Source organism: Coloeus monedula (genome assembly GCF_965178545.1).
Source record: "Coloeus monedula genome assembly, chromosome: 1".
In the NCBI taxonomy this organism is placed as follows: Eukaryota; Metazoa; Chordata; class Aves; order Passeriformes; family Corvidae; genus Coloeus; species Coloeus monedula.
The window spans coordinates 24,054,552-24,076,903 of NC_138781.1; the positions used below are offsets into that span (position 1 = coordinate 24,054,552).

A 22,352-nucleotide genomic window follows, 5' to 3' on the forward strand; every position below is an offset into this window, starting at 1 on the left:
CTGCTTTCTTGGCCCCTAAATTACTCCACAAGTAACACTATTTAGGGGTTCCAAATCCATCATCGTGTGTTGGCACATCGTAAGGAATTTTCAGACAACATATGGTTCTAAATATGAACTGTTCTATTTGGCAGGACAAATGTATTTGCAATTTGTGTTTACAAGATGGGTGGGAGTTTTTTTGGTTTTGTTGGGTTTTTTGTTTTGGTTTTTTGTTTGTTTGTTTGTGGTTTGGGGTTTTTTAGGTATTTTGTTAAGATAATGGATTTCCATTGGCTTAGTTGCTCTGGTAATCATATTGTGTTGCATTTATTGTTTTGTTTGGTTTTTTTTTTTTGCCCCTCCTGTTTTGTGTTTCTAAAGCCCATACTGACTTCCTCACTCTGTGCTTCTAACAGAGAACAGCACAGTGCTAGGCAGGTAAATGTTATAGCAGATGAGTGGTAAAATTGTGATGTTTTTGTAGTGTGCCTAGTATTTGTTTTGACAGATTGTTTTCCGTGGGAAACACAATGCTTACAAGGGTTTATGATTGTAATAAATCCTCTTGTAATGCTGCTTAAATGTCCTCACTCCCCGTAGTAGAAAGTAGAGATGGGTGATGGTATGTGATTTAGACCACTCAGAGTGTTCCTGTTTTATTTTTATTCAGAAAATAATGTCAAATGGGATTCTTAGAGTATGCTGGTATGACTTCCTTAAATGTTTAAAATTATTTGTGAATACTTGTGGTTATGTTGTATATGTCAGTTAGTACACACATAAGGGGAGTGATTGATTATACAGAGTTCATTGCCACTCAGTGAAAACTAGGGATTTAAAATACACATGTTGAGTTCTATGTCCATTCATGATGCTGTCATTGCTGTTTCCAGACCTCTTTAGAATCATTATCCTATGTAGTCAGTATTTAGCTTTCTTCACTGCCAAAAATTAAACATGGTTGTAACTAGAATTGCTTTCCAAACTTTCTTTATTTGTGGGATGCAAATTAAACCTGCCTTGTTTCAAATTATGGAGCAAAACAAAATAAAATTAAAAGGAATTCCTTGTATTTAACATCTGTTCACTAAAACGTAAGACATTAATGAACATGCCATAAAATAGTCTTCCTTAGCAGAAAAAAATTGAGGTTTTATTTTTTTTGACAGGACATTGCACTACTTTGTAAACTTAATGTTTTTTTGATAACTATAAGGGTAAAATTTTTGGTGAATAGAAATATTCTTCAAATTGTTTAATGCTCTGCTTACTAGCCTTACTAGGCCATCAATTTGTGAAATTTAGAAATCTGTAGTTCTGCATATAGAAATAGCAGAATCTTGTATGAAGCGAGTCGGATGTACTGATGAGTGAAACATTCATTGTGAAGCCATGAGGTTCTGTCCTTGTGGAAAAATTCTGAGCAACAATTACTTTGCTTCTTGTTTTTTTTCCTCCCTCATACATATGGACGAACAATTCTGATTTCAGGGTGTAACTGGTTGCCTGGTAAATCTGGAGTACTGTGAACATGTAAAGTTTCATGGAAATTTATGTTTGTTTTTACTTTCTTTTTCATTCAGATATGTTTCCAATTCAAAATTACCAGTTTTTAGAAAGAAATATATCATTATAGAATAAATAAGTAGAAGTTACTGATAACAATTGGAAGTTAGCAATTGGAAGTTAGCAATTGAAAGGCAGAAAGAGAAAGAATTAATGGTAGATTTGATGATGCAAATTCCTTAAATGGCTGAAACTTGCAAATATATTTTTAACATATGTGGGTTTTTTACATTTAAGCAGGGCTTTTTTTTCTGTTTGTTCTTACCTTAACAGAGGGAATAGTCAGTCTTGAATTTGCAGTCCTTATGTCCATGTCTTGAAAAAGTACTATATGATGTTAAGAAGGGAAAAAAGATAACATGGAGAATCAAGGATGGATTTCTTTAAGGAAAAAAAGTTATTTTCTTTTTCACCCATACACCTGCAAAGTCAAAGACAGTTTAGAACTGATGCTTCTACAGTAAATATTTGAAGAAAGATAAAAATTTTTTTTGTAAAAAAGGTTACTTCACTTGCAATAAAATAAAGGCATGAACATTTCTATTTATCAGTTTATCAAATGTGGATGTATCTCCTAGATCAGGTTTTAGATTTCATCAGAGTATACTTCTGGTGGGAATTCAACTCAGATGTAAATTGTCATTTAATATATAGAAGAATTTGGGCAGATGGACATCTTAAATCAGAAACTTTAGATGCAGTAAATGGGGACCTAAATTATACCTGTTTGTATTCAAAAGGAGAGGAGGAGGTCACGTGAGCTCAAATACTTCCTTGCCTGATTCAGCTCACTGAAAGGAAGTCTAATAATGCAGTGAACAACAGTGCCCTAAATATTGTTCAGCAAATTGCCTTTTGGTGTGAATCACATACCAGAACTGTATTCAAATCCTTTCAGGTTGTTGACTTAAATGTGTGTTTCTTACATGTCCTGTTTCCACTTTCTTAACTGTGTTAGTTTGTTGGGGTTTTTTATTAACAGTAGAAGACAAGTAGTTACAATAATTATGCATGTCACATCAGACCCTCAGCTGGTATAATCCATTGCACTTAGCAGGAAATTAGTGTAGCTATATATATGTGTGTGTATATGTATATATATATATATATATATAAAATAAATACATATATATAGCACAGGTGTATATATAACTATATATCCCAGCTGATATTCTGCCCCACACACTCCTGAGCCATGAACATGAAGATGGCACATGTCTGAGGTAGATCTTTATAGGCATTAAGTAGTAATGACTGTTTTATAAAGATCAGTAGTTACAATTTTTATAAATGCAAGATATATATTTGATAATACAAGAGATTTTATAGCTAGAAAGAGCAGTGAAGCCCATTTGACTTGGGTGAGATGTGAATGCAAGGCTCGGAGGGGGCATCGTGGGGCACCATTCTGGGCTCATCACCCAAATGAGAAAATCCAGAGTCCTGCAGCCAAATACAGAATTACAACAATAAAAGATACTGGATGTTTTATTGGTATGAATGATACACTGTCATCTTCATGAAGGATACTTAGGTCATTATTCACACCAGTGCAGTGTTGAGTGCTGTGACCTCTGTGGATTTTCATTTTGTACGGTTATGATTCTGTGCTAAAATTTTAATGTAAGTAAGTTGTAGATAGTTTTTACAAACTTAAGTTTTGCTGTACAACTTTAAAGTTTAAACCAATGAGATTTCCTTTCCCAGCTTGAGTAGAATGTATGTCTTCCAGTTTGAATCAACGGGACTGGGCCTCAGTAGCAGCAGATTACGCACCACACTGAACAGAATCCAGGAGAGTCTGATTGATCTGGTAAGTACCTGGATTTTGTTAATGCTCAGTGGGATAGAGGTCTGTGTACAACATTCAGGAATTATATTTCATCATGGCTTTTTGATTTTTTTTTCTCTTTTCACATTCAGTGTCTAATAACAAAGGCTTAGTTTCATGATGTAGAGGTCATTATTGTATGAAATCACTTGTTTCTAATGTGCAACAAAACTAATTAAATAGATTTTGCTAAATGTAACAATGAAATTCTGCATTTAAATCTTCTATTATGGTTCATGTAATAAAGAGAGTCATTCAGTTATTATCCCTACTAAGACACATTTTATAAAAAGAAATAGATGACTCATTTTTCTTCAGTTAAAGAATAGCAAAACAGTAAGCTATCCTGAAGATTATTTGCTTTTCAAGATAATAGAGGTAGTATACTAAGTCCTTCCTTAATTTTGGGGAACTTTCCCGGATGTATTTTTTACATTATATCCCATCAGTCATTTCATGATTTATTTTCAGACTGTGAAGAGTAAATATGGTGCTCGTGTCACACTGGCAGTAGATTACTGTCCTTCACGGGAGGATGGTAAAGGAGACTGTAGGTAGTTTTTGTGGATTCAACTGAACAACAGATTATAAAAAAAAAATATTGCTAAAAACTACACCAGAAATGGAAGTTTGAAGTTCTTATATTCCACCTAAATATAAAACCTTTGAAGCATTGTGAAGAAGTTTCCTAAGGGTATCATAAATGGCTTGTATAGTAGTTAATACCATGGATGCTACAGGGAGGTTTTATTTTCTGAGGCTTCTATCTTAGAAGGAAGAAAAAGATGTTCTGCTCTGACTTGCACAAGGATTTGACACTCCACAGAAATTTACTTTATGCTTTTTTAATTCCTTGAAGCATTATATCGAGTCCTAAACTGTTCTCACAGAGAAGCATCTTAGAGGGTTTGGGGGCCATTTCTTACACAGTCAGTAGAGGGAGCATGAGATAACTAATAACCCTAGGCCTCTGTAAAACAGAAAACTGCTTCTTGATATTCTTCTCAAAGGCAGTGTATGCAGAAAGAAAAATTAATTCTAGGAAGAACTTGCAAATGAATCAGTTAAAGATTATGGAAAAATGGAAAGTTATGGAATTAATTTTTAAAATTTCTCTATAGTGATGATTCCTGACTGCTTTGCAGACTTCATAATTTTTTAGCAGTTAAAATGATTAAAAAACAAAAGAAACATTTCTAGGAGTGAAATGGAAAAATAACAGCAGTTTGTTTTCTTCCTCAATCATTAGTAGTACTGTAACAGATAATGTTATTGACAATTGAAATTAATAGCTATATACAATGTGAGATTTGAAAGAAGAAAGAAATTTTAGCTAAATGCTATTAACTTAAAGACATTCCATGAAATTTATTAACATCTTATGAAATTATGCTAGTCTTATACTATAAATGGAAATTTTTCACTTTTTGATTTATGAGGAAGTAAAAGTGTTCTGGGTATTTTTGTTTACTGTTTGCTTATTTTTAAGAGTTTGTGGAAGTCAAGGTTCATTTTCATTGTGTCATAAAAAGGGTATTTCTCAAGACTGTATGGACAGTTCTGAACCGCTCAAGGGATTCTCCTATCTTACTTTAGATTTTTGTAAATTGCTTTCTGAAAGTATTTATGTTTGCATTGTGGCATTCAGTCCCCTGGCCTGTTGGGAATTTAAGGTTGTTGCCTTGTCTTCTATGCATGGTACCTTTATTAAGGGCTTCATTTCTGTCACATTTCAGTTCCTGATGGCAGCATCAATATTTTATTTCCATAAAGATAGTCTGAATCTGACAATACTGAATCTGTGACCAAAGCTCAGCCAGACTTGCATGTAGATCAGAATAATTTCACAAATCTGTCAGTGTCTTTGAAGGTTGAACTACATGATCTGTATCCAGACTCTTCAGTAATTTAGACTGGATCATTTCTAGCTTTCCTCTTGGACTTTGTTTGTTCCTCTTTTTGAGATATCAGTGGATGAAGGCCTCTTAACTCAATGTTTATTGTCAGGAGTTAGAGGAATAATTGGAGAATTTAGTGGCCACCCCCTCCAGCTTTGTGTAGAATTCTGGGAGTTTCTGTTTGAGATTGAATTAATGCTATCTAGTTTATACCAGATACCTTTTTTTGTATAATACTATTTTATTGTTATTGAGCTGAATTTTAAGCTTCCTTTGTGAAGGAAAAAGCGATGTGGAGTAGGAGTTCCACTTCTGGCAAGTTAAAGCACTAAATGTTCTTCCTTGCATTTTTGTAGCATGTTCAGTATGAAGAGTATGGAGGTCGATTGGAGGCATTCCCTGTAACTCCTTATGGAGCTGCTCTATTTTCCCATTATTACAGTGCAAGAGGTTTCTGTCCTTTAGCATATACTGTGCTTACAGCATACTAACCACACTTGGAAAAGAAGTAAGTCTGGTTTTTATTTGGACCACTGAGAGACTAATTCAAATTTCTGACTTGTAGCCAGTGTGCAAAAGAGTGCAGCAATTTAAAGCACTTCCTCTACTTCCATCCGTCCCTTCCCATGCATCACGTGCCTCCTGCTTCTTCTGGGGGTCCTTGTCCCTTCTGAGCAGTATTCAACTATAGCTGAATCACTTCTCCACTGTTTTGCAGTCTAAAACTTCATAGCAAAACCAAATGTACTTTAATACCTGCAGCAAGTCCTCCTGCAGTTTAGATTAATGTTTTAGACAGTGAACAGGAAATAGCTGAGATGTGAACATGTGTTTAGTCCTGTTAACTTCTTTGCAAGGCAATACTGTGACACCTCAGCTGTGATACATACTATTCAATGTCAGTATGTCTCTCCTACACTGATAAATGATAAACCACATTATAGTAAACAAAACCCCCCAAACAAAAAGCAATGACCAAACCACTTCAGTTGGTAGTAAATGTGCCCCTGCTGGTTGTAATTGTGATACAAAAGCATTTTTAATTTGGACTTTTAAAAAAATTTGGATGTTCTGTATGATGTAATCAAAATGACAGTTATGAAGGACTTTATGATGACAATGATGAAAGGCCTTAATTGAGCAAGCAGGTTCTTAAAACACTACTGCTTTAGATATGCTTCCAATTTCAAAGTGTTACAAATTTAATAATAATGAAGTCCAATTATGGCTTTTTTTAAAATCTCTGCGCGGCTGATACTGGTTTAAGTATGATCTGAAATTTCTTTTGATAGATAAACAGGCTTAATTTAAAAAAAAAGAAAACAGGCCTACAAATTAGCAAAACTTTATTTGCTTTGTTATAGTAAGTTATGTGGAAATGTGCTGACAGCTTACAGAGATTGAGTAAGCAGTTTTCTGTGTATAACCTACTTGTCTTTGCCTTAAAGAAATACCTTTAGGATAAATCAAGAGTATAAAAAATAAAAGCACTAGGAATATTTTTTTTTAAGTGGGTTGGAGTCCAGTTTAATGTCTGAGAGTTAAGAGAACAGTATGACTTTAAAAGATTTATTTGGCTACACTGTACTGAACTTCATATGTGTATCAGAACTTCATAGTCAGGTCTTTCCACATCTAGCACGAAGCTTTCATACAGATTTCTGCTATGCAGCAGCTTCAGAGTTAATAATTTAATAGTTACTTCTGGATCCTCCAAAAGTAGCGCTCTTCAAACACTCTACTCATTCATATAAGCAGATTGCATTAAAAAGAAAACACAGAAAGAGAAGAGTGAAAAGGGGACGAAGAAGTGCTGTTCTTTCAGCCTCACTCAGATGTGGTTTAGATTAGGCTGAATACACCAAAACAAGCCCCTGTTTTGAGTTGCTTATATCTCCTCACTGGCAATTTCCGAGTCAGGTGTGTAGAGGTACCTACACACATTATGTCCTTGTGTTTGTCATTTCTAACAGGAATGTGTTTTTACACAATAGTGATGTCCATGTTAGTTCACTGGGACCTGTGAGCCCCCAGGTACAAGGCATCAGTAAGTTTGTTATGTGATCAGTTTGTTGTGGTAATTCGTGCTTTGGAAGGAAAATGCCTACTTCTGATTCCTTGCTTTGTCGTTTTTTAAGCAGCTTCCTTATCTTCACAAAATGTAATGTAATTGTCATACAGCCATTGCTTAGATGTTGTTTGTGAATGTCCTGTGAATGTAAATAGCTGCTTTGAGTGATACTGCTGCAAAGAGAGATTTGGGGGGCAAATAGCCATGGAATGCTCATAAATTATTCATTGCAAACAGGTTTCCTCAAGCAAAACTGAAATTTAGAACGGAGTTTCTTAGAGTTACTGTGTTTTACAGCAGTAGAAAATAAATCAATGTAATAAAGTATCTAAGCATTGCAATGCAATGTATAGAAGAGTAGATGGGAGGAACTGCTGATGTAAAGTAGTATTGGTCACTGTATCTTTGAATCTGTCTTTGCCTTTTGGACTCTTTCCCCAGAAAGTATACGTCTTTTGGCAGTGTCAGGTTAGAGATTGATGGTGCAGAGATGGAAAATGAAGATTTTTCAGCTGTACAAATAAGATAAAGATTGGTAGGAATAATTTTTTTTCTTCATGCCTGACTTCCCATCCCATTTTGGCTTTGACTCTTTGATCCTGTGAAATGGTACAGTTCAGTTACATTAGCCCCAGTGCTGGAAACAAACCGTTTGGTTTTACTTAAAATGTCACATCACTGTCCTGCATTACCTACTGTGGATGGGTGCCCTGTTACATATGGTTTGGCAAAATACTAATGGCAAGCTCTGGAGAGTCTTAGCTGTGGAATTGTTTACCTGACATGGCTGTGCCTAGCGCAGGAGGCAGCTCCTAAAGGGCGTAGTTAAGGTCCTCAGTGAAATCGTAGCTGTGATTCTTGGTGAGGTTTTATTTGGCTTAAGATAACTTGTGCAATGTTTCTTATCCATGCTTGGTCTCCTGCTGCTTAAAAGGAAAAAAAAAAAACCTGAAGAAAAAAAGAAGAAAACGCAATTTGTGAGTTTTCTCTTTCCTCTATTTAAAAAAGATTTCTAAATGTACATAATGACAATTTTTAAGCTGTTGTATGAATTGCTTGTCAAGGGAAGAGAACTCTGTGTATACAAAGTTCTGACATGACAAGCACTTTGAAATTATGCTAGGACTTCTGCAGGTGTTTTCCTTCCTCACATTATTCATTTAGAGTTCTTCATACATCTTTTTTTTTTGTTTACTTGACTGTATTACCAAGTAGACTGGAATAATATACTGAAGTTTTTGAGCTTATTTAATTGGATACATTTTCTGGATTTTGGCAATTGCTTGGTCTCTCTTTAAGCAGTCTCTGCAGACATCTCATTTTAGTCACTTCAGACTCTTCTTTCTGGGCACCCAAAATGGGCTGGTTCCAGAGGAGTGCAGGTGCCCACAGAGTCACAGCTGAGCACCTGGGAACCAGCAGCAGCTCTTCCTGAGAAACTTTCTTTGACAAGAAAGTGCTGCAGTAAAAATGTGTATGAGCAGACCAGACCAGCTTATGTGGGTTTTTTGCAAGGTTGTGGTTCAGGTTCCTAAGGTTGCCTGTGTGTGTGCTTTTCTGTGGAGTCTCATTTGGCATTTATTTTTTAGGGCGTAGTTAATGACTCATTTTCTCAGTTGTCTGTCAGTACACAGTGGTTCCTGATAGAGGCATTGTTACATTGGTTGAGGCAAGATAGTAAATAAACTTTCCAGCTTCTTGTAATTTTTTATGCAAAAAGTCTGCCATTTAACTTTGAACATTAAAAAACAAAAGAAATGCAAAGATCCCAGAAGTTTCAGTGCAAACTTTATTGAACTCTTTTACTGAAGTCAGTGGGACTGACCCAACTGAAGTTTAGGACATGCTTTTTTTGTGACAAAGAACATGGAGGATCCACACTCATGTCTGCTGTGAGGCAATGCTGATCAGTTCAACCCTGGGGACAGTGTGAAATGTGTGTGCTATAAGTGTTGGGAAGCTTGGGGATCCCTTTTATGGCTCTTCAATAATGCTATAAAGATATCACTGGCTTGGAAAGGATTGAAAATAATCGAATATTAGAAGCATTATTTCTCCAGATGGTTTGTTGTTTGGTTTTTTAAAGATCTGCTTTCTTAAAGTCGGTAGAGTAGCGATCATTGTAGTAGCTTACATTGTTTATGTTTGATTTACTTTCCTGAGGTTGAGGCAAGATTACCTTCTTGGTAAGTTTTGTGCCCCTCAGCAAGAAAATACTAATTTTGCAACTTAAAACATAGTAGGGGTATTGTAAAGTACCATTTTGAAACCTTAACACGTTTACAACATATTCAAGATGTACTTTTACCTTGAAAGCAGTGTGCTTTTGCAATTGGCCCTACCTATAATTTTCAGCATTCAGTTTCAAGAAGAGTTAGGGATGTGCAAGCTGAAAGGGGAGGAAAAAAGCCTTCAGTGCATTTCTTGTGATAAAAAATTCTTGTATATTAAGCGTCTACTTGGATTTAGTTGAACTTACTTTCAGACAGCTTTTGAATACAGTAAGGCGTTATGTTTTCTTTGATCAGTTTGTTTTCTTGTAATCTATGCTCGTGATATTACAAAAACTACTAATTGCAGTTTTATAAACAGAGATGATAGAGCTAGCCTATTTTATGTAAACATTTGGGGTTAGTATGCTTTTCTTTGTCCATCAGCACACATAAGTTCTTGGTAACAGTCTTAGTATGTCACAGGTGCTGTAGACTGTTCTGCTGCCAGAACCTTTTCAGATAGTACCATTTTGTCCATGCTTTTTGGACACCACTGACTCCTTTAAGATCAGAATTTCTTCAGTAACATTTAGAGTTAATATAAAATCAAACCTAAAATTTTTGCTATTGTGTATGTATATTAAATCACAACGATTCTAAAACTGTAATCTTGTGCAAAAAGTATTAGGCCAGAAGAAGTGCAGTTTTAAAAGATTATTGGTTATGAGTGTGATCTGCAGCACTTTGTATGCGGGGGACAGGTTGTGGAGTTTACAGTATTTTGTTTAAAGTTAGTGAAAGTGCATGATTAATTATCTGTCAGCTATTTCACCATAATTGGCAGATAATCAGTTACTTCAGTTATAAGTTCTTTATTTCTTATAACTGAAATAAGTGTTTCTGTTCTCGTGATGAGATCAGACCTGTAAAAATGTTTCTCTTGCAAACTGAATGTCAAATTTTTAACTCAGGTAATTACCTGATATAATTTATACTTCTAATTTAGGTAATTATTTTATAATCTCCTCTTCCCATTGAGATGGAAGGCTTAACAGAGATTTACCACTGGGTTCAGCCAAACTTGAAAACGTTCTCTTGTTACAGATGACATTTTTAGAGGAAGGGGTTGAAGGAGAGGCTTGTTCCTTAAGCAGATAGATTTTATTTTTCTACCCGTTCATTAAAAATTTCCTTCTTGGGAGTAAACAATTAAATGATAAAGTGAAATACCCAGCAATTAAACAGTATCATGCTCCCATTCATCTGATACCTGTTATTTGCTAACGCGTACCTTTTTGTTGTATTCAACTGTAGGTATCTTACAAAGATACTTTGCAAAGCGCACACTGTAGTTCACACTACTGTTATTAGCAACCCTTAAATAGGCAAAGCAGTCATAAGCCTGCTTTAACGCTTCATCCTGATATTTTCAGGCCTTTATAGCAAAGCAGCTTTTATAAATAATTGCTAGTTGGGTATGCCTATCAGGTATAGCATTACAAAACTCGGTTCTTTTCCTATGACAGTATGAGGAAATTAAACTAAGGCTAGAGAAAATTTAATATGCAAGACCTGCTGTAAGGTGTCTGCAGGCAATGCTGGTTAACCTGTCCTGCTGTGCCTGCTACAGTTCATTGGGTTATTGTTCAGATAAGTCTGGCGCTTTTAATAATTTTTAAAATTTTTTTTTAACACTTTGGTTTTTTTCCTATTTGTCAAGGAAGGAAAAGAGCACCTTGTAGTTTGCATCAGTTCCATGTATACTTTGAAATTATTTTATTAAATCTGTTTTGTCCAGTTTTCTTACAAGGATGTTGTGTGGGCTGTGATATGTCTTTGACATATCACGGTTCTGCTGGATCAGCAAGACCTACTAGTCTGATGCAGGGAAAAGCTAAGCAAGTTTATTCTGCTTTAGTATTGCTCTCTACATGCTTAATACTGGGTGCTACAATATGTTCTCAGTGTAACTTGACATTTCTTGAAATTAAAGTTTGGCTGGCTGCTATTTAGTTTTCTGGCTTCTACTCCCCTCCTCTCCTCTTCCTCTTGAGGCTGGCAGTTTTACAGGACTCATAATTGTTTGCTGTGGTACACAAAGGGAAACTCTGGCAACAGACATTTTCTTCCAGATTTTCTTCATTACTGGAAGGGTTAACTTTAACAAGTCCACTACGCTGAAAAACATCTGATTTCTTTAAATAGTCTGTAGCCTTATTTCCTGTTCCAGCCTGTATGTTTTGCCCCTTTATTTTCTGCTTTCAGTCTTTTTATCACTTCTGTTAATGAAGGCAGGAGGAAAAAACACCTGCATCAGTAAGGCCCTTTCAGAGTGATCTTGTGCTTTTTTGGGGTATTGGCGCACTGGCTGTTTCCTTTTTGCTGTCATCATGCTTTTGCAGTGCCTGCTTTTTAGAACAAATTAAGAGAATGAAATGCTTGTGCTGTTTGGCCATGATATTTGAACAAGAGTTTGACTCCCTAGTTGAAGCTAGCATATCTTTGATTTAGCCAGTTCTCATGTACCTTTTGTGTTCTTCAGATACAACACAATTTTGGCTTTCAAAAGATTCATTAGTTACTCACCTTCATGGGAAGCAGAAAGGAAGAAAAAAATGTTTAAAATGTGTCCAAAGTGGCAGGCAACTCTGAAGTGCGATGAATACAAAATGAAGTCTTCATAATACTCGGTTTTTACATAATTTGTAATTAGTCTTTGAAAGAATGTTTACTACTGATACTCTTCCCCCAGCTCTGTCACTCGCTGTCTCTCCTAAGGATAAGCATTGCTTGATGGGCTGTGGGTTTGGCTATTTTTGTCTTGTGTAAACACTTCAAAACATCTTTGTTTGTTTGTGTTTTGGTTTGGTTTTTTTGTTTTGGTTTGGTTTGGGTTTTTCAGAATGGAATGAAGTGAAAAAAGAAAAGAGGGCAGATAAAGAGGGAATTTTAATACTTAATCAATATGGTCTTTGGCTTAGTTAATGCTTTCAGAGAATTGATTGCTGTGGCTGGATGGTTAGATGTCATTGCATATCTGCAGTAAGCATGTGGATGTGCTCAGGAAATACCTTTGAGTTCTCCGAAAGAGGTTACATGAGCTTTAGCAAATATCCAGGCCTTTTGGCTTGCTTATCCATTCTGATAGACTCAGCAGAATGCAAACTTCATAGTGTTGTGAAGCATCTAGTCAGTTTAATTCCAAGTTTATCCGGCTGAATGTGAACACAGATCAGAGCAAAGAAAGTTAATTTTTCAAATAACATAACATTATAGCTAGCCTTTATAATTGTTCCTGTGCTCAGTGCAACTGTATCTGATTGCATTTACCATAAGCTTCTTTTAGAAGTTTTATCTTCTGCTCATTGATGTATTTCTGTGAGATCTTTTAGTGCTACAAATGATGTGTTGATGGTATTGGTCAGTCAGCAGTCCTTGTTTTTAATGTCAAAATTTCTGTGGGGAACCATCAAGGTTCCCTGCTTTATTTGCTTTTTATGTCTGTAACCTTATTACAATATATTTTTTATAAGTCCGAAGGTACTTCCTCACCCTTATTAGTGAGAACTCTGCCTTCCCAGACTGTGCATTGTTCCATCTGCTGTAGCCCATTTTTATGCTTGTGTTTGACATCTCTGGAGATGCAGAACTGAAGGAGCCTTTCTGATTTAGCAAATCCACCTCCCTACTGCCTTGGGCTGTCACACCACGGGAGGAAACTGCCAAATAAAATCCGAGAGAGTTAAAGTGGAACTTGTGAATTTTTGTTCCTCCACACCTCAAACCGCTTTTAACAGCTTGCATGCTATTATCTTCTCAGTTGTCGTATATTCTTAATGTCACTTTTGGTTTGGCTTTCATCCAAGCAGTAAACACATTCTGGTGCTGCTTTGTCTATAGCAGCAAAGTTTTGATCTTTCTGCTCATCCTGTATAACTTAAATTCTCACCAGGTCCTTACACATTTGACATAATCAATTTTCACCTGCCTTACCTTTAATTGCTGCAATACAACCACAATGGGTCTGTCAGATATTTTGCTATCAGAATAACCGCCCTGTTGGTTTTCCAGTTTTCACCTGATCATATGTGCAATACTTTTTCTCTTGGCATTTCAAGGTCTGCAATGAAATATTCCTCTTTGTCTGAATCCTGACATACAGAATGAGTGACACCGCTACTAAGTTCCACCAGTGCTTCAGGTGCTCACTGCTCTCCTCTTCTCCTTAAGCAAAAGTGTCTGAAAAAAACCTGTTTGAATAGCAAGTATGCTCTTTCAGGTCACTCTTCACAGTTGTTCTCTGCTGTGAAGCCCAGAAGAAATTAATGGCTACTGTTGTGGTTAGCTTGAGTCTATTTTTCTCCCTCCTTCCTTAGTTACTTCACTGCAATTTCTTCTATTTTTATTTCTATCTCTAGTTGAAACAAACAAACAATTCAAAAACTTGAAAGCTGCTTTTTTTCATAATGTTGTTTTTGGCTTTATCTTTTTCCATTTTTTAACAGCGATTTCAGAATTCCACTGATTTTTTTTTTGAGTCCAACCGTAAATATTATGTTTAAGCATTATTGTTATCCTCTTGGTTGGTTATTTCTACGCTGTTTACAGCAGCCATGTTAGGCCGCTGATTTTACTTTTGTAAAAGTTATTTTTTCCACTACTTTGGGACTGTGTTACTGTTATTTGTTTTCATTCCGTACATACAGGCTGAAACGTTGTAGCATCCATAGACTGTAGACTATGGCCACAGTTTCTATCCCTAGGGTCTTGAAAGGCTCTGATTAAATCAGTGCCAAATCCTGTCTTCTTACCTGTTCTGGGTGCAGTATTACCTTTACTTTGTAGCATTTCTCATCTTCTTGTGGGCTGTGTATAAGCATGGTATGAATAATTAATCCAAGCCAGCCAGAACTACCTTTATGTTTTCATGTTTTCATGCCTGAAACAGTTTGGGGAAATAGCCAGGCTTCAGAGGGTGTCCCTTTGTACGCCTGCTCTGGGAATTTCTTCCTTCTGTGATTCCTCTACTAGCTGTACCTTGTACTTATATTCCTTAAATGTGGGGGTAGAATTTTTCCTCTATTTTTTTCCTTTAATTTTGCAACAAGGCACTGGTATAAACTGTTTCTCACTACGGATTCTATTCCTTTGCTGTGAATATTTCCTTGCTTTCTAGCATCAAGATGTCTGCAGGATAGAAATTTCCATGGAATGGTAGCTTGATTGAGAACATCAATTGTATTTTACCTAAGTTAGCCACAGCTCATATAAGCAGTAAAGCCCATGCATAAGTAACATTCCTTTGATAAGTCTCTCTGTTTGGTTGCTGTCAGATTGAAGATGCTGTCTCCAAGGATGAGAAGTCAGTCTCCCAAAAGGCAATTGGGGTAAAGCCTGTTTGGGTGTTAAGGTGTAGCGAGAAGATTGTTTGCTGCCTTTCTCTTTTTATTTATTTTTTCCTTGTATACTGATTTACATGAGATGATTTTTTTTCACTTATTTTACTACAGTGTTCAAATAGAAATAGGCTTGATTTAAATTACACCTTAGAATTTGAAATATTCCTTCATCTTATCTGGCATCTGAAGCTGGAGCCATCCTTGCTGGTTTTGTGGGGTTTAATTGGTTTGATCCTTTGTTTCAGGAGGTGTCTGCTGATCCTTCAGGAACTCTCACAGCTGCTGAAGAGAGAAAAGAGAAGGTGCCAAGCCCACATCTCAGTCACCTCGTAGTTTTGACATCTGGCAATTCGCTATATGGTTTGGCAGAGAGAGTGGTGGCCACAGAATCCTTGTAGGTTGTTTACTGTACTCATTGTATTTGTGATCACTGAAAGCTATTGATTGTTTAAGAAATTGTGGTTACAATCCAAAGCCTTCTTGACAGGTCAAAAATTCCTATCTCTCAATGTGATTTTAAATATGAGTGATGAAGGTAATTTCTTTATTAAAGGTACTGGAGTCTTAATTCTTTGGTCTAGCAACATGCAAGCACAAGGAATGAAATTTTACTGCAGATGATCCAGTAATTTGTGGCAATACATGGCCAAATCTAACAGGACAATGTTTCTAATGGGAATATTTAATCTGTATGGTTCATTTTCACCTTATATTAAATACTTGACTCAGAACTTCTTAGTTTAAGTTGGTTTGGCTTGAGTTACCATGTTCTTTGCAAGGTGGAAGTGTACCTATGTCACAGCACAGGAGAAGAGGAGATTATAACCAGCAATTAATGCAAGTGTTACAAAATTATTTTTATTTGATAAGAGTAATAGTAAGAGCCAGATGGGAATTATTTTTTCCTCACACGAGATGACACTTAAAGATTAGAAGTTAGTTTTAAAAATATTTTTTTCCATTTATGCTTAGATAGAAATGTATTTCCTTATTATGTTGTTATTAACAAATTCTATCCCTGAGAAGGAATATGAGATCAAGTTCTATTTTATAGATTCACTAGTATAAAATTAGGTATGTTATTTTGAAATGCTGAGATGGATTTATTAATATTGATGTTGACTGTCCTGCAGTGGGAATTGCATGACTCTTGGTCACTGACTGTTCCAGTTTGGCCAAATTTAGAAATACATCCTCTGAGAGAAGGCAGGCCACAGACCACCCCTCCCCCACCAGGTTTGGGAAAAATTGAATTTTCCTCGAAAGAAAGTGAAAGAGATAAAAACTATTTATTTAACAAACACACAGGAAAAGGATAATGATGCTAAATAATAAAGCCTCTCGCTCTGCTGAGAGAAACCTGGGAAAATTTCAGAGTCCTTCCGTAGATCTCTCTCTCCCCCTCCTTGGAGCTGGGACGGGATGGTGGGCCCACCTCCAGGGCCAAGGCCTCAGTGGAAATTCCTCCTGATGTATTCTGATGTTGAAACAGTCCAGCAGAGGAAAAAAAAAAACAAAACAAAGTCCCAGGAAAACAAAAGTTCAACTCTCTGTCTCTCTCTGGAGAAAGAAAAAGGAGCTGAAAAACTGGCTGAAAACAAGCCGGGTGCTTTCCCCACTCTCTCTCTGCTGCCGCAGCTGAAAAAAAAGCCTCTATCTCTGTGTGACCTTGAACAAGCTGCAAACTGCTTTGAAGAAGTTTTGCTCGGGTTTTCCTCTCCCCTCTCAGGCTCATTTTAAAGGCACAGAAAGACACAAAATTAATTTCTGGGCATGGGGCAGCAATAGGGGATACACATCACAAAGTCACCCCAAGACACTGACTTTACTAGACCTTGGCTCAGACTTTTGCAGTGTATCCTCAGTAAAATAGAAATATGAATTGTTGATATTCAAGCCTTAGTCTCTTTATTCAAGTATTTTCTTGTTCACAAGTACATTTTAAAATTGTCAGAATTGAGAATGCTAGTTGATATGCTGGCGTGCAACTGATACAGTTCTTCTTGGGACCAAATTTTCCAGAGTTGCATATTGTTTTTGCCAAATATGTCAGCTGTGGAGTAAAAATTGTAAGGACACATGCCAAATATTGCACTTAGTTCACAATAAATTTTCTTTGCTTTCAAAGGGTATTTCTGGCTGAGCAGTTTGAATTTCTTCAGCCTCATCTTGATGCAGTGATGCCAGCTGCCAAGAAGCCTTTTCTTCAGCAGTTCTATTCTCAGGTCAGAATTGTGTAATTCACAGCTGATTTTCATACAGAAGATTTGAAACTTGTACATTATGGTGCAAATACTTGTACATCATAGTTATATATTGCTCCTACTAGCCAGAAATTTAAAGCATTGAATTTTATTTTTTTCTTTTTCAGACAGTGTCAACTGCCAGTGAACTACGTAAACCAGTTTATTGGATTGTTGCTGCTAAAGCCATTGACTATGAACAAATGCTGCTTCTCATGGCTAATGTGAAATGGGATGTGAAGGAAATCATGTCACAGCACAATGTATATGTAGATGCTCTTTTAAAGGTGAATAGTTAATGGGAAATGGTGTGCTAGAGTTTATATAAACGCTACATTGCTGTAATACTTCACTAAAACTGTTAAAGTGACATGGCTAGGACAATACATCATCCTGACAAATGGGAAATTACTACGAGGTCTGTCCAGAAGTTTCATTATTCTTGCTTCTAAAGCATTGTTTTCAGTGATGATTTTTTTGACTACATGGTGTGTGAAAGTGACCGCAAAAGTTTCATGAGTCTCATGTCTAAGTCTTGAATGGTAGAGAAACTTGTAGTAAACAGAGTAACACTCAGGGAAATCCAGTGGCCAGAGATAGCCTTTAGCTGGAGATAGTTAAAAAAACCCAAACCACACTATTTGCTCTTCCAAATAATTTTGCTGATTGTCTTTGAGATGTATCATATGAGCTGTAGGTCAATTGAGCACCAAAAATGATCATGCAGTATCTGACTGAAGTTGCTGTATTTAGAAGTTAAAATTTGAAAAGGAAGGGAAGTTATTCAGCCAACTTGTCCACTGCATTCCGTAGATGTCATTATACAATTGCCACGTCTTATGGCATACAGAACTAGTTCTTGGGACAAGCCCTTCCTCATCCTTTTATATATGCCTAAATAATGTTTCTAAAAGTCTTCAGAGGGAAGTTCTGGCAGTGGTAGAATTCTGCAAATTAATTATACTATATTAATTACTAATTCTTTTCAGAGAAACTGAAAATTTTATTTTAAAGATGTGTGAAGTGTGAATCACAGAATAAGCTACACATCTGTGTGGAATAACAGTTTGGATAACAGCTTCATACTTTGTAGCTCTTCTCTGCTTAAAAAAAAAAATCAAGGCAAAGAAGGAAGAATTTGACAGAGGATATATCATTGCACTGAATTTGATGGAATCCTTGTGGTTATCCTTGTTTATGCTGCCGTGACTTTTTGAGACCAGTTTGTCCTTAAAATAGTTGATCTCTGGGGCAAAACTTTTTCCTTCTGTGAGTATGCAACTGCTGGTGAATTTGCTTCAGAACAATCAGAGCTAATACCATTTAAAACCAATTTTGGTCTCTCTATTCTATAACTAGCGCTAGTTGCTACAAAATCTTTTAGATAACTGCTAAGCAATGAGTGATTTTCTGTGTACACTGGGGCTCCAGGGACGTCAAATGTAAGCACAGTGTTTAAAGTAATAATCAACTATTTTCAGTCATGTGCACACATACACAAAGTTCTATATTCAGTCATAGTATGTTGGAAGCAGATAAAGTGGGGAAAGAGGATTGTTGAAGAAATTTATTATCCTGGAGCATTAGGCATCTTCATCTTCAGAAGAGTGAGCTGTCTGCCTGTTAAAGCATGACATTGTGGTACCCTGCATCTTCTTGCCAAATTAATCTTTCAGAAAATTTGTGTTAAATGCCAGTTGATTACTGAGATTCTCTTCTACTGAAAAAATCTCTTCTGATTTTCTTCACTTACTGAATTTTTAAGGGGGGGTGTAAGAAAAAAAGGAAAAGGAAGAAACCCTAGATTAACAGCCTTGGAAGTAAAATCTCTGTGGGGCAAGTATGATCTTAAAAGAATGCACATCAAATGGCTTTTGCTAGTTATACAAAGGAGTTCATTATCAGCCTGCTTGATATTGAAGTCATTCGATACTTTTTTAAATGATAAAGGCTTTAATCATTGGCACAGGACTTCCTTTTCACTTTATTTAAGTCACAAAATCATTGTAGCAGTAATTGCATTTAGTTATGACTAGTTTCTCACTTGTAGTATCAGCTCAAATCCATCCAGTCCATTGATGATCCATGTGGAAAGAGGGGCCTTCCCTTAACTGGAATTGTTATCTAAAGCTGCAGTGTGGTCCTAAACTGTTAGATTTGGCCTCTTTCACTGGGTGCTCTCAGCTCCTTCTAAAGCGCTGAGGAATTATCTCATGTGAAAGGTTGAAGAATGAAAAGTGGTTACAATATCTCTGAGCTTCTCTTCGAAAGCTGGTGGGGCAGGTATTTAGAGGGATAAAGAGATCATCACTGGATTTTCTTCAGTGGCTGTATATTGACTTGAAGAAGCTAAATATAAGTGTAGGGAGTGAGGCAGTGAAAATGGCATTTGAAGGATAAGCTACTTGGTTCATTTTCAGAGGTGTCAGTTTCACAGAGAACTACAGCTCTGGAGAACAGAGCAGCAGTTGGTTTAAAAAAAGTCACTGAGGTAATGCTGTGAGTGATACACTAGAAAGTGCTATGTTTTCTACTTTACACATTAAGTTCTCTACGTTTTGTGCCTATTAAGCCTCTCTGCTTTGCTCTTATTTTTCAGTATTCTCTCATGTGCATTTCTAATTGGTTGTTGCTGTTGTTGGATGTACAGAGTATGATCCATTTTATGCTAAAGGAATAAACATCTTCTATGTTTTATCAGGAATTTGAAGAATTTAACAGGAGGTTGAATGATGTGTCTAAGAGAGTCCGTATTCCATTGCCAGTCTCCAACATCCTTTGGGAACACTGCATACGCTTGGCCAATAGAACTCTTGTGGAAGGGTAAGTAAGTCTTGCTTTTGGGTAAGTATGTTTCGAATGATAATGTTTATTATTAGAGTTAAAAATTCTAATTTTATAGTGTTCTTGTGAGTTCATGTTCTTCTGGGGACCCTAAAAATTATCAATGCTTAAAATACTCCTTAGCAGTTGTTTCACAGAGTCTGGTGCAGCATTGAGCCTAAAGGGGGTGGTCTTGTTCCTAGATACTGCTGAAGAATTACAATGAATGTTTTACTGAAGCATATGAAAATACACTACTCTTTCAAAGAAACTTCTATATGAAAATTATGATTTCCCAGCAGAGCAAAGAAGGAAGTTAAAATATAGTTGTCAGTACTTCTATGATGATGCCATTTATCTTTGCCAGGAAGAAAATCAGTTATCTTAAAGTAGCCATGGAATATGATTTTTCCAAATTCATCAAGAACAGAGAGGTATTTTAGTTGGCTTGATCAAAAGAGGCTCGAGCCCCTTAGTCAGGAACTGCTACACCTTGCTCATCCCTCTCTCTTTTAATCAGTGTCCCAGTCTTTTCAGATGCAATTTTGTAGCCTGAGTGTTGCAGACTTTTCATCCACTGCATTTATTTTTATGGTTTTGTCCCCTTGCTACATGTTTGGGCTCTTATCGGAACTTCTGCATCATAGAATATGTGCTGTCTTCCACTCTTTCTACATATGTTTCCATGCTTCTTTCCTGGTTATCTTTACCCTGTTCACTCCCTACTACTTATTTTACTTCTTTCCATCCCACTCTCCTGCTGTCTGCTCTAAATTAGGACCTCAACAAAACACCCTTCTTCTCCAAGTGTTGGCTGCCTATTGAGGATCATCAGCTTCCACTGCTTCCATAAAGCCATCATTTTTTATCTCATGCCCGTTTGTTTTCATGCCATCATCCTTTTGCAGTCTCTAGAGAAATCAGTTCATGTTCAGGGTGACTGAATCCATCCATGACCTGCTTCTGGCTTCTCAATTCCTTCATATGACATATAGCCTATACAACTAGCTTTCCTTTTTGAAATTTTATTTTTCACTTATCATGCCTCAAATAAAAGGAAGTGAAACAAATGCATATCTCTTCTCCTCCCCCTGTTCCTCTTACCTTTCAAATAGGTAAGAGTCAGTCACTATCAACCTCCTCTACCTCAGCCTTTGTGTTTGTTTTCAACTTGTTTCCTTTTCTTACATCACATCTCGTTCATCTTTTGTGGCCTCAGTGTACATGAACCATTTAATCCATTTTAAGGTTCATGCTTGTGACTTACCATGAAACTTTGACCTTTACTTTCACCTAAGCAGGGTGAACTAGGAATACTTTGCTGATATAATTTGTCCTGTACCATTTCTGAGGGTGTAAAAACTACTCATTATCATCTCCCAAATATTTGCCTGGAATTTCTTATTCTTGGTCAGTTCTGTTAATTTTTACATATCTTGTAGGTTCTTTTCCCACTGTGGAAAGGGAAGGAAGGTGTTCTGAATAGCTGGCTCTCTGAATACGTTCATAACTTCTTTTATCTCTGAATTCAATGAATGTATGGAGTTAAAAGCCATGAAGGAGATGTTTCACATCCAGTCATGCAGTCAACTGACATTGCTTTCATCAGGCTCTTCACTGAATGAAGAATTACCTCCACTGCAGTCAGCTATATCTTTCTTTAAATTTTGTCCTTCCCTATCTCCTCGTTCAGTGTTCTCTCCTCTTTCCCTGCTGGCTTCTTGGGCCTATTGAAAATCATCTTCTAGTCTTCTATGAAGCTCCAGAGGACTTTTGCCTTGGTCCTCTCTCTTTTTGCCTCAGTTTTGCATTCTGCAAATTCTTTCTGTGTACCAACTCACTCAAAGTGTGAAATTTCTTCTTATTCTTTACCTGACCTTGCTGTGTATCCAGTTCCCAGCTGCATGTTTCTGCTGCCTCCTTTGCATCAATCCTAATAGTCTAGGGACTGTATAATAATTAGGATCACCTTCATGAATCTATGGAAAAACTGAGCTTGTTTTATATTTGGTAGAGGGGAAGAGTGGAAACAGTTAGACAGGGTTGTCACTTGTGGGTGCAACTGGTGGATGAGCTGGATTAAGTTGCTCAAGACACTGTGCCTCAGACCCTGTACACAGCTGAAACTGGCATTCTTGAGGCCATTGCAGTATCATTTCCTTTGATCTTGACAAATGCAGTCCCTTATCTGTTTGAAGAACTGCAAAGATCATTTTCCTTATTTATTGCCTATCACTCCACTGTGATCCTTGCTAGTATTACCCTGCTGTTAAGTTCATCTCCTGTCTCCTCTAACCTGTCACTAGTTTGCTGTCAATCTGTTCTC

General features: G+C 36.6%; 1 protein-coding gene across 1 annotated transcript in view; it reads left to right on the top strand.

Moving 5' to 3' along the window:
- Positions 1-22,352, top strand: part of VPS50 (VPS50 subunit of EARP/GARPII complex) — an 85,957-nt gene that overhangs the window by 59,512 nt on the left and 4,093 nt on the right. Inside the window, exons 22-26 of the mRNA XM_082293745.1 lie at positions 3,281-3,361; positions 15,206-15,354; positions 17,089-17,185; positions 17,332-17,490; positions 19,905-20,026. Of these exons, the coding sequence (XP_082149871.1) occupies positions 3,281-3,361; positions 15,206-15,354; positions 17,089-17,185; positions 17,332-17,490; positions 19,905-20,026 (608 nt within the window). The remainder of the gene's footprint in view (positions 1-3,280; positions 3,362-15,205; positions 15,355-17,088; positions 17,186-17,331; positions 17,491-19,904; positions 20,027-22,352) is intronic.